The following is a 13,129-nucleotide window of genomic DNA, read 5'->3' as shown; positions in this document are numbered from 1 at the left end:
TATATTTAAAATATTTGATTAATATGTTTTGATTACATAATTATATAACATGTTATTTATAAAATAAATTATATATATATATACCGCATGTATAAAATAAGAAAAAATTTTACGGCATTGATTTATTAAAAAAAAAAAAAAATAATAATAATAATTTTTGTAATTAACAAAACTAGGCTTTCAACGTTATAACAGGTTTTTTGCTTTCAAATTATTATTTTAATCATTTATTACTTACATATTGTTGAAAAATAATATTTACACGCACGTATAGACTAGTAATTAATAATAATTATTCGATTACAAAAGCAAAATTAAAAATAAAATAAAAATTTGTACTGAAATTTAAAATTAACGTTTAAACTAATAAGAACACAGACAACGATTAAATTTTTTTCTTTTTTCCAATGTTTTCATTAATGTGTTATTTACTCTATGGTAATAAATTATGGTGGTTAAAGGCACGTTATAAATAATAATAAATAAAATAATTTGTTGTTGTTGTTAATGAAATGAATTGTGTGATTATTATATATCGAAACAAGTCATTAAAATATTCGGTGGATGATTATGTGCAGCTTTTGATATAAAAACTAATTTATAATCGACTAATCTGGCGCGAACTTTACAACCCATCCAGCATCTGCTACATCTCCAGTGTCTCGTTGGTCTTTTTTTATCGATATTATGTAAAATTAAATCGTATCCGTTATGTGTTATCATCGGTTTTCCTCTTTTTGTCCAGGTAAGAGTAAAATTTGGATAACCTGAAAATACACATGAGGTAAGTACAAAAAAAAAAAAACAATTTTTTTACTTGTAAGTGAAAGAACGATATAAAAGTAAACAATAAAATGGCGGGAGAATTTTGCGCGCCATTTTTCTTAACAAATGTAAACAAAACATGTTTTGCTTTTATTTACTTTTTATAACTGATGGTTTAATGAATGTTTGCATGTTTGTTATGTTTTACCTTCATGGAAACATTAAACAAAAACATTTTTCTTTATTTTAATATGTTTTCTAATTTTAAATTAAAAAAAAAAAAGGATTATTTAGATGATTCAACAATCAGGTACGGTTTACATTTATTCTTTTTTTTTTTTTTTTTTTTGTTAAAATTTGTTATTAAATAATTTAAACAAAATTAATAATTTATTACATTTTTTTATTTATAATGTTAATAACAAAATATTAATAATAATTAATAATAACAATAATGAAAATAATAAAACAAATAATGACTTTGAAAATTTTGTCAATTTTATTACAATTCATTATAAAAAATATCAATAAATAAATAAATAAATAAAAAAATAAATAATTTTAAATTAAATAAATGCAAATCATGGTAACTTATTTATAATGAAAATAATAATAATTAATAACGGTAAAGTTTTATAATTTTCAATTTACATAAAATAATTAATTTGTTAATACTAATAATAATAATAATAATAATAATAATAATTTCTATCATTCATGAAGAAGAACATTAAAAATTTGTTTAAACATTAAAATTATTTATAGAAAAAGATAAAAATAAATAATAATATTAATAATTCATCAATGAAAATAAAAAAAAAAACAATAAAATTATCATTATCACAATTAATATTAAATATTATAATAAAAAAATTAATTTAAAAATAAATATGGCAAGACTCATATGTATGAGGAACCATTAATTAATAATTATCACAATAATTTAATGAACATTTAAAAATTTAAAAAAAGAGGGAGGGGGACAAAATTTTTTTAATAATTAAGCATGATATCCGGCCATATTTATTTTTCTTAATTGAAAATCTAAAAACATTTTTTCTTCGTGCATTCTTATCATGTGAAGTTTTAAATTGAATTTTCTTTTCGATCCATAACTGCAAAGTGAACATTTAAATTTTGCCGGTTTCCCACATTCGTTTTTCATATGTGACGTCATATATTTACGATTTATGTATTTTCTATTGCATTGTGGACAATAATAATAACAAGACGTTGGACGTTTTAGTAATTTCCTAATACCTGAACCTGAAAATTTAATTTAATTTTTTTTTTGGTTTTTTTTTTTTTTTAAATGTAATCGTCGTTAAATTAATATTTAAAGTTAAAAAAACGACAAAATTATTATTATTATTATTATTATTTTCTTTTTTATATTTTACATAAAAATAAATGAGGAGTATTCAATTTTATACCTTCGTGTGTTTTTAAATAACATTTTTATTAAATAATAATAATAATAATAATAATAATAATAATAATAATAAAAAGAGGGGAAAATAAAACATTTATTTGAATAAATAATAATAATGATAATAAATAATTTTTTTTAAAACGTAATAATTTATTAATCGGGGATTAATTACATAGAAAAAAAAAAAATATTTTTTTTAAACACAAACACGGAATTTGTACAAATAAATAAATAATAATAATAATACAATTAAATAAAAAAATTTCTTTTTTTTTTATACATATTTTACAATAATATTGGTTTTTGTATAAGAAAAAAAAAATACGTACAAACAAACAAACAAACAAACAAACAATAAAGGATTTTATTTAATATATATATATATATATATACATTTTGTGATTTATTTATTTATTTTTTTTTTTATTAATAGTTACATAATAATAATAATACATTTATTAAACTTTGATCGATTTTATAATGTAAAAAAATTTGTTTTAAAATAATAATAATAATAATAATAATCGAGTACGTTAATTAATAAATTGACGAAATTTTTAATAATTATAAAAAAAAAAGCAACCAAATAAATTTTTAAATATATATATAGGTACGAATAAATAATTATTTTAATAATGATAATAATAATAATAATTATTATTATTATGACTAACAATGAGGCAAAACAACATAAGTATTAGCTCATAAGCTCGTTTTTTTTTTTTTCTTTTTTGCATTTCATACAATTGTTTTTTTAAGGTACAAATAATAACAGCAATAATAATAATGAAAAGGGAGGTGAGGGGGTAGGGAAGGGGTGAGAAGTGAGGGGGGGGGAATAAAAAGGTTCGTTAACACATTGTGAAATGTTTGAGCCTTCTGACGTGTTCGTTCCTTCGATTTTTAGTCTTAAATTTTTTATTACACATTTCGCATGGAAATATGGCCGGTTTATTACATTCCCATTTTCTATGATAAGTTAAATGCCTTTTGTGTTTAAAACTGCTCGTGCAATCCGTGCATGGAAATGCACGCAAAGGTAATTTTCTCTGTAATATTATGTTCCAACCTAAAAAAAAAAAAAAAATAAACAAATATATATATATTATGTATTAATAAAAAAAAATGGCCGATTCGCTTTCCATAATTAATAATAATAATATTAACTCTTATCAATAATATAAATGTTATCGCGGTAATATATTAATAATTTTATCGCCATGTTTTTTTTTTTTTTTTTTTTTAATGTAAAAAATTGTAAAATGATATAAAATAATGGATTTCCATTAAATAATAATAATAATAATAATAATAATAATAATAATTTATTATTATAAATAAAATAAAATAAATTAATAAGAAACGAATGTTTTTTTTTTTTTTTTTTTTGGTCGAATATTAATAATATTCGTTTGATAAGAAAAATTGACCTTAGATAAAATATAGATAACATAGATAAAAATAAGATAATTATTATTAATAATAATAATAATAATTTACTCGTTAAAAAAATCAAATCAAAAGTGTGGATAAGGATCGTTAAAAAAAAATTTAAAAAAAAAAAAAAATTAAAATGTTTTAAATTTTATTTAAATTTAATAATAATAATAATAATAATAATTTTTTTTTTTGTTGTAAAATAATATATGTAAACAATATGACATTTATTAAATTTTATTTACTCTATGGATTTTTTTTTTTTTTATCACGTATAAACAAACAAACAAATGTTTTCTTAACATTTCTTACTCTTCTTACCCAAAATCTTAATATGTACCCTTTTTTTTTTTTTTTTTTAAATTAAGGATTGAATTTAATTAAAATAATAATAATAATAATAATAATAATAATAATAATAATAATAATAATAATAATAATAATAATATTAGTAATAATAATAATAATAATAAATGAATGAATTTAAAAAAATAAAATAAAATTACAACAGTAATAAATTATATTTAATATATAAAACAAATTTAATAACAATTTTAAAAAAATGAAACCCTTTTAATAAATATATGTATTGTACCTGTACAATTTTTTTTTACCCCTAAATCAACTAAAAATGATAACAATGATAATAATAATAATAATTTTTTTCCCTTATTAATTATGTGATTTTTTAATCGAAGAAGTTGAAGATGAAGTTGAATTGAATTTCATTTTTCTTCTACACAACCATTCTCCTCTTTTCTCTTGGAAAATAACAAACAATTCAGGATGAAGTGCTCTCAAATGATATTTAGCATTGCTATTTATTCTTGATCCTCTCAAAACAGAACCGCATGTTTTACAAATTGACATATCCGGATATTTAACATAAAAATCCCATATTGGAGATCTTAATGAACTCCATCTTGTATTCGAATGATAATTCCTCCTATTCCCTATTGTTACTAATGATTTGGAAAGGCAGAGAGAAAGAAAGAAAATAAGAGAAGGAAAAGGAAAAATGAAAATGAAAATGAAAAAAAAAAAAAAAAAAGAAATTTTTTTGAAAATAATAATAATAATAATTTTGTGGGATTTTAAAAAATAATAATAATGACTTTAAAGCTGGAATCGAAATAAGCAAACAGGTCACAAAATATAGAAAAAAAACAAATGCCCAAACCTTTTTTTTAAAAAATAAAATCAAAAAAGCAGGAAAAGGTGCAAAGGTTAAAAAAAAAAAAAAAAAAAAAAAAAAAAGGAAAATGAATGTTCAACTTGCAAAATTTATAAAAAATTTATTATTTTATTATTATTATTATTATTATTAATTACATAAATTTTTAATTTTTCCTATTATTATTTATAAAATTTTAAATGTTTTTATTAATATAATAATAATAATAATAATTAATAAAGTTGTCGATAAGACAAAAAAATTAAGGAATTCGAAACGTGAGGTTAATGTTTGGTAAAAATTATGTACCTTAAACCTTGAAAAAGTTTTTTTTTTTAATAAAATGTATTTGTTCTTTGTAAAAAAAAAAATTTATTTTATAATCGACTTGAGTTTATTGTGTCAGGTATTGAATTCAAAATGATAACCTTGACCTTATGGATATGATAAGTTAAAAAAAAAATTAAATTTTTTATTAATTCTGGTATAAAAAAGGTAATATTGTTTATGTAATGAGATATTCGTAGTCGATTTTCCTTCATGCTATCAAATTTTTTTTTTCAATTATTTAAATAAATTTAAAATTAAATTGTTATCATTTGGCAGTAGCGAATAATTTAAATGGAAAAAAAAAAAAAAAATATGTTTTTAACATATTTATTACATAATTCATTATGTTAATCTTATCAATTGTTTTTTTTATTATTATTATTATTGAAAAAAAAAAAAAAAAAAAAGTTACACAAACAATAAATAAATGCGACTGTTAAATAAAAATTTTAAAAAAAATATTTCTAATGGTAATTAATATGTTTATAATTTATTTAATTAAAATAATATAATTATAAAATATAAGATTTTTGTTTTTTGTTATTCTTTATATCTACAAAAAATATAATTGAACTTGTCAATTTTTATTATTATTGTTATTTGTAAAATTCATTTAAAAAAATTTTTTTTTTTTTATTACTTACTTATAGTTAAATGAATTTAAACTTACCAAATGAGTAAATGTATTGGTAAATTATTATTATCAGACAATTTAAACCGTCTTATCATTGACTAGTATTTAACTAAATGTCACGAAAATATATCTTTTCAATCACTTATAACTAAAATGATAATAATCACTTTGTGTAAACCAACTAACTAAAATTTTATACTTTGATTTTTTTTTATTAAGTAAAATTTAAGAATTTTAGTAGATTTATAATTCTATCTGAGTGATAGATAAATAAAAGAAAAAAGTATATTTAAAGAATTTTTAAATGAATGATAAAAAAAAAAAAAAGAATAATTTTGGAAATCAAAAAATTTTTTTTTATGTTTATATTTTTAAGGTTGTTTCAATATTATATATGTATTCGAGTAACGTAAGGTAGAATAAGTTGTAATAATTATATAATACTCGGCCGGTGTTTAATTAAAAAATTTTATTTAATTTGTTGGAATTAATATACACGGAATTTATAATTACCTAAACTTATGGAATAAAAACAATATTATTTGTTTGCTTTGACCCGACTTCATTTTGCAACTAAACATAATTGCCAACTTAATAATGTAAACATAGGTTATTTTAAATATATGGTGGGTTATTCTCAGTGTACACAATTTCAGTTTCTCGAAAAGGTATTTTTTTAATACCCACGTTTCGTGGAACGTTTTTCAAGTGGGAAAAAAATTACGAGTAAATTTTTTTTTAATAAATTGTTTATTATAATTAATCATTGTCGTAATTAATGCATCGGAAATAGGAAAAGTTATAAATGTGACCCAAACATTGTGCAACTAGATTGAAAATTATAAACATGATAATGTAAATGAAAGAAATGTCAGAGTTTGGATAAAATTTAACGACGTGGTGACTGCCAAAAAAAATTTATAACGTTTTTTTTGGCGGTTTCGAACTTTTCGTCGGGAAAGGGGAAAAAAAATCGTATTATTTTATTTTTTTTTTAAAAAAGAAAATGAAATAAAAAAGGACGCAATGATATTTATTTCAAACGAATAATTAATTTAAAGTTTTAATTTTTGATTAACAAGTTTAAAAAATAATAATTAGAAGAAAAAAAACTTAAAATAATTTTTCATTTAAGTGAGTGATAAAGATGGCGTGAAATAATATGTAAACTTTTTTTTTATTTCAAACGGAAAGTGATAATTTTTTAGTTTTTTAGTTTAATTTGTTAATAAACGTAAGAATAAATAAAATTTCTTTTTAAATTTATTTTTTCTAATACTTCAATAACGATTCTACGCGTTAAATAAAACCTAAAAAAAAAAATAGTTTTTTTATATAGAAAAACATATATACAAGAAAATATCGTATTAACTTTTCTTTTTTTTTTTTAAAAAACGTTTTAAATAATAAATCCATTAATTTTTAATTTTAATATAAATATCATATAATAATAATAATAATAATAATAATAATAATAATAATAGAAAAAAAACAATTAATTAATAGTTATTATTATTTATCTCTCTCTCTCTCTCTCTCTCTCTCTCTCTCTCTCTCATAATTTTACTCATTATTATTCACGATTAAAATTATAATTTATTAAATATACATATATTTTAATTTATAAATTAATAAAATAATTTTATTTAAATGTATAAAACAATAAAAAATAAATAAATAAATAACATACATATATATTTTTTTTTGTTATACAAATGGCTCGTAATACATAACCATTTCAATTGGCTAAAAAGCAATCATTTGCTCTTTACAATGATTTTAATGTTTAACTGATAAAAGCACTAACCGACACATTAATAATAATAATAATTATCATAATAATAAATTTTTCATTTTTCAAACATTTTTAATTTTATTAATTATTAATAATCATTATTATCATTATTATTTATTTTAATAAAATCTTTTTTATATTAATAATAATTTATTAACGTTTAAAAAAAAAAAAAGGTAAAAAATATTTAACGTAATTTAATTGATTCGGGACAACGACGAATGATAAAAAAAAATTAATTAATTAATTAATTAAATAAATTATTATTATTATGTATTTATTATCACGTGATTAATATTAACGGTTTAAAGCCGTAAGAAATGTATAATTTAACGTTTATAGTATTATTATTATTATTATTAATTACGTCAAGAGTAATAAAAATTAAAATAAAAAGTAACCGAGTATTAAAATGTATATAAAATTTATTATTATTATTATTATTATTATTAAAAAGTTTTTTTTCCTTATTATTAATAAAAATTATTAATAAGTTTTAATTTATTAATAAATAAGTGCATAAAAATAATTAAAAAAAATAAATAAATAATTTATGTATTTATGGTTTATGTTTAATATCAGGTAGTTCGGTTCTGCACTAATGTTTATCACACACAAACTTTTTGTCGGCTAATGCAACAAAACTCGATGACGCTGTCGACTCTCCCTCAGACGGTGGAAATTACTTAACAAGCAACATGGTGAGACATTGTTTTAATAATAATAATTTCCTACCATTTTTCTTTTTTCTCTCTCTCTCTCTCACTCTTTCCCTATTCTTTTTTTTCTTATTATTTTATTATTATTTTATTATTATTATCGTTTATTTTTTTTTTACTCAAAGTGATAAAAGTTAAATGATCAATCGGTCATCGGAGTGTTTTGTATAAAGTGATTGTTGTGTGGTGTTTTGAAAAAGAATTTGTTTTGTTTCTTATAGGATAACATAGATGACCAATTTTCTTTAAAATGGAACAACTTTCAGTCAAATCTGGCGACAGGTTTTCACGATCTTTTACAAGAAGAAACTATGGTGGATGTCACATTAGCCGCCGAAGGAAAAATATTACACGCCCATAAAATAATATTATCAGTTTGCAGTCCCTATTTTAAAGATCTCTTTAAAGTAAGTGTATAATTTTTTTTTTGTCGTGGTGTATAATTAATTAATTAATTAATTATAATTAATAATAATAATTATATGTGTTTGTACGATACGAGAATTGTGAGCTTCCGAGTTTTTTTTTTTTTTTTTAAAATGGCGTCGTTCCTGGGCTAGGCTTGGCTTGGCTTGGCTTGGCTGCGCTTTGCGTTGCTTGGCGTGGCTTCATCGATCCAATGTTGTCGCATTTAGTCATTTATATGTTTAGCATATGTTAAAAAATTTATATTTTGACTGGTCGATAACCCCGGGAACTGTTTAATTTTTTTTTTACTCACACACTGTCGTTTAAAAGCTGCCATTTTGAATCAATAATTAAATGCAATGATGATTAGTATTACAATATTTGTAATGTAACATTTTTCATTTCCTATTACACATCGTTGATGATCATTTTAAATTTTGCCTGCTTTGATTATCATCATTATCTTAAATTATTTTAATTTACTTCAGCGAAATAAAAATAATAAAATTTGATTTTTCTTTCTTTTTTTAAAGGTTAACCCGTGCCAGCATCCCATAGTCATATTAAAAGATGTTGGGCACCAAGAAATGGCTGATATGTTAGACTTTATGTATAGGGGAGAAGCCAATGTTCGGCAAGAAGACTTAGCAGCATTTTTAAAGTTGGCAGAAACTTTAAAAGTAAAAGGCTTAGCGGGAGACAGAGCTGAGGTACGAACAAAACAAATATCGGATACATGTTTTAATTTTTTTCATTTTTTTTGATATCGGTATATTAACTCGAAGATTTATTTGTTTGTTAGGATGATGACATTCCTCCACCATCTTCACAAGCTTCTAGAAAGTCATCTGCACCACAAGTTCCTAAAAAGAAAAAAGTAATAGAAACTTCAGTATTTGAATCTGATGACCATGATCCCGGAGACACTGATCTAAATTCTGGGGGAGGAGAACCCAGAAGAAAAAAGCGAAGGTATGCTTGTTCATTTTGTTTTGTTTTTTATATTTGAAGTATAATTTTTTTTTTTTTTTTTTTTTTTTTTTTTTTATGCTTTGACCTTGGTTAATATTGTTGAAATTTTTTTAAAAATTCATATCATGTATTTTTTGTTTTTTCTTTTGATTTTTAGAGCACCTTCTCCTAAGACTGAATCTGTGATGCCATCCCCTAGTAGTTCAAGTGCCCAACCCTTCCCTTTAGCAAATCCAAAGCAAGAAATCCCAGATCCAGAAGAAATACAATTAATAGATGAGAATGATGATGTAAATGACCCTTTAGTACAATTAATAGCAGGACAGGGAGCGAAACAGGAGCAAGATCACCACCACCACCACCAGGAATTTGATGATTCTAATTTTGAAAACACATTAGAAGACCCAGGTAATTAATTGTTGTATGTTTATACATTGCTTTGTCGAAACCTTTTTGAAAAAAAAAAAAAAACATTTTCCTGGGTTGAATTATGTTTAAATCTAACAGTTTATTTTTTTTCTTTTTTCTCGAAACAAAATTATTTATTATTAATTAGGAATTTAGTAACATGAAGCCTGTTAGTGTGAGGTGTGTAATTCGTTAATTGTTTTTTTCCTACTCCCTGTGTACATACATTTTCTTTTTTACTTTTGGGTTATCGATATGTCTTCTACATATACATTTTGTGGTAGTCAAATTGAAAATTGTTTTGAGAGGCTTTCGAATTGTTTTAATAACCATCATTTCAGCAATAAATTTTAGTTGTTGTAAATTATTATTAGAGATTTAAAAAAAAAAAAAAAAAATGCAATTAAAATTTATGAGAGTTTTGGGGAGGGCAAAAATTTTTCATTCTACGTTTTAACATTCGCGTGAAGGCAAGACATGTGACAAATGTATTAAGAAAAAATATACGCAATATTTGGCTTTTACGTATACATATATATAAAAATGCGCACGCCTATGCTAAAATTTTTTTAAAAAAAAAAAAAAAAAAAAAAAAAAAATTAAAAGCGCTGCAAAAAAAAAAAAAAAAGCTGAAGAATCAATCATCCCTCATTATATTATATATTGGATATTACAAAAAAAAAAAAAGCAAACCATCTAAAACCGGTTTTCTAATACCGAATTTAGATTGGCGAGATGACGAGGATAACTATGGGTTAAAGTCAACTTGCATAACTAAAAGAGGGAGGGGGGAGGCGTCAGTAAAATTAAATTCAAAATTGAATCTTTCCCTCGTTTTACGGGACAAAAAACAAAAATGCCGAGTTTGTTCTAAAATGAAAATACGTAAAGAAGTCAAATATGCTTGCCTAACGTGTAACGTAGCTCTTTGCCCGACCGAGTGCTCTGTCATTTACCACAAATATGTAGCTTTTTGATGTGTGCCTAGTTACCGAAAAAGTTGTTTAGGTTTAGTTACACGGTAAGTTGATAACAAAAAAAAAAAAAAAAAACAAAAAAAAAAAATAAGGGTCATTTGTGTTAGACAATTATTCAACCCAGGAAAGTTGAAACACACACACACACACACAACATGTTTGTTTTTGTTGAGAGAAAAAAAAAAAAAAAAATTTGTCATTTTTACAATATAAACCGGATATTGATTTTTTTTCTCTTTTCTTTTCTTTCATCTCCAGGCGACGGATCACATGAAAACGATTTCGATATGAATGCTGGCCCTTCAAATCCGGATGATGCGACTGAGCAAGTTCCACAAGGTAAGCTGACATTTTGGTCAAAATAAAAATTGAAAAAAAAAAAAAAAAAGAAAAGAAAAAAGAGAGAGAAAGGGGAAACACTGATCGTGTCACTCGAGTTAATTGTGAAAACAAACAAACATCAAAACACGATGATGATGATGATGATTGTTTATTATTATTATTATTATTTACAAAGTTGACTTTATCGATTAACTGCGGAGTGACACGATTGTGTTACAACTCTCTTCTTTTAATTACTACCATTTACAAAAAAAAAAAAAAAAACTTGTCCGTTTCATTATTATTATTATTATTATTATTATTATTATCATCGCCGTAAAACTAAGCAAAGACCAAAAAAAGAAATTGAAATTGAAATTGAAATGAGGCAGTTACATAATTTACATTTACTTTAATTTATTTATTTTATGTTTTTAAAAGCTTGGTCTGTGCTCTCTAATGTGTTTTTTTTATGTTTATGTTTTTTTTTTTTTTTTTTTTTTTGTTTTTACCGATTTGGGCTCTTGGCATCTTTTTTGTTTTAAAACTCTCTACACTCTCTTTTTATACCTTTTGGTGGTGATAAGAAAATAATTATCAAATGAAAAATTCAGGTTGATGGTAATGGCCGAATCTCGCTCTTTACATTACATATATATTTGTCGTTTATAATATTAAAATACAAAAGTTTTTTTTTTTTTTTTTTTTTTTTTAAATGTTGCGTATACAGTGAAAACTTTTTAGTCAATCAATCAATCAATCATTCGGAATTGTTTCTCACGTGGTGTTGTTGTTTATCACACCATTTGTCGCGGATTTCTTTTTTTAATGAATTTTCGTTATGACGTCATTTTTTTTTTTTTTTTAAATTAATAATTATTTTATATATATAAAATTGAAATTGTTTTTTTTTTTTGCGTATGTTTTCACTGTGTACGGCTCGAACATTTAAAACGGAAAAAAGAAAAAAAAACATGTCGATAATATTGATGATATTTTTATATGAAAATGTTGGTAAGGCATTTGTGGGAATTTTTACTATTACTGCTGACTCTGTGCTTTTATTATGGTGGAATGTGTTGTTCACACTTTACATATATATTTATTTATTTATTTATTTATTTAATTTATGTTCAGTGGCGTGTAAACATCACTCGACAGTTTTGTTTTTTTTTTAATAATCGGGACGGGGTTTTTTGAAACAAATAATAATAATGATTTTTCGATGACGTTTTTTTTTTTTTTCGTGTTATATGAGACGTCGCGATTATACGCGATTCGGTGGTAAGTGTCCGGAATTTGGTCTGGTTTTATCCTTTTTTCTTTCTCTTTCTCTCTCTCTCTCTCTGCTTTTTCCTTTCTCTCTCTCTCTCTGCTTTTTCCTTTCTCTCTCTCTCTCTCTCTAATTCTGTAGCTCTATCTATCTATCTACCTCTCTCTTTGTTTTTGCCTCCCCACACGTATACAAGAATCTAGGAAAAATTTCATAGACTATGTTTTTATTGTTAGTTTAGTTCAAGGCCTTAAACGAAGAAGAAGAAGAAGAAGAAATTATGAATTGTAAGAAAGAAAAAAAGTAAAAAAAAAAAAAAAAAAAATGGTGGTCGTCTTTCAGGTGTGTGTGTGTGTGTGTGTGTGTGTGTTAATAAAAGGTGTGCGAAATTTGAACACAATGTCTGTTTTGTGTTTGATTACACTTGTTTATTATACGTTGTTGTTGTTTTTGTTGTTGTAAATGATGTTGTTTTTGTTGTTTT

The 13,129-nt window shown here is 22.6% G+C and overlaps 5 protein-coding genes across 5 annotated transcripts; 2 read left to right on the top strand and 3 right to left on the bottom strand.

Annotated features, from left to right (window-relative positions):
- Window positions 1–528: 528 nt before the first annotated feature.
- Window positions 529–957, bottom strand: Phum_PHUM397890 (uncharacterized protein; the record flags this gene model as incomplete). The annotated part of the gene is made up of 2 exons (XM_002428677.1): window positions 529–767; window positions 924–957. The coding sequence occupies 2 exons, from the start codon at window positions 955–957 to the stop codon at window positions 529–531; spliced, it is 273 nt and encodes a 90-aa protein (XP_002428722.1).
- An 808-nt stretch (window positions 958–1,765) lies between these two features.
- On the bottom strand, window positions 1,766–1,942 carry Phum_PHUM397880 (uncharacterized protein; the record flags this gene model as incomplete). The annotated part of the gene is made up of 2 exons (XM_002428676.1): window positions 1,766–1,796; window positions 1,818–1,942. The coding sequence occupies 2 exons, from the start codon at window positions 1,940–1,942 to the stop codon at window positions 1,766–1,768; spliced, it is 156 nt and encodes a 51-aa protein (XP_002428721.1).
- Window positions 1,943–3,048: 1,106 nt separating this feature from the next.
- Window positions 3,049–3,419, bottom strand: Phum_PHUM397870 (uncharacterized protein; the record flags this gene model as incomplete). The annotated part of the gene is made up of 2 exons (XM_002428675.1): window positions 3,049–3,266; window positions 3,365–3,419. The coding sequence occupies 2 exons, from the start codon at window positions 3,417–3,419 to the stop codon at window positions 3,049–3,051; spliced, it is 273 nt and encodes a 90-aa protein (XP_002428720.1).
- Window positions 3,420–8,424: 5,005 nt separating this feature from the next.
- On the top strand, window positions 8,425–10,082 carry Phum_PHUM397860 (bric-A-brac, putative; the record flags this gene model as incomplete). Its single annotated transcript, XM_002428674.1, has 5 exons — window positions 8,425–8,451; window positions 8,508–8,693; window positions 9,228–9,404; window positions 9,497–9,666; window positions 9,824–10,082. 5 exons carry the CDS (start codon window positions 8,425–8,427, stop codon window positions 10,080–10,082), a joined length of 819 nt encoding a protein of 272 aa, XP_002428719.1.
- Window positions 10,083–10,949: 867 nt separating this feature from the next.
- Window positions 10,950–11,416, top strand: Phum_PHUM397850 (uncharacterized protein; the record flags this gene model as incomplete). The annotated part of the gene is made up of 3 exons (XM_002428673.1): window positions 10,950–11,039; window positions 11,089–11,095; window positions 11,310–11,416. 3 exons carry the CDS (start codon window positions 10,950–10,952, stop codon window positions 11,414–11,416), a joined length of 204 nt encoding a protein of 67 aa, XP_002428718.1.
- Window positions 11,417–13,129: the final 1,713 nt, after the last annotated feature.

The sequence above is a fragment of the Pediculus humanus genome, genomic scaffold, assembly GCF_000006295.1.
Source record: "Pediculus humanus corporis 1103172107909 genomic scaffold, whole genome shotgun sequence".
In the NCBI taxonomy this organism is placed as follows: Eukaryota; Metazoa; Arthropoda; class Insecta; order Psocodea; family Pediculidae; genus Pediculus; species Pediculus humanus.
This window is presented reverse-complemented; position numbering and strand designations above follow the sequence as displayed.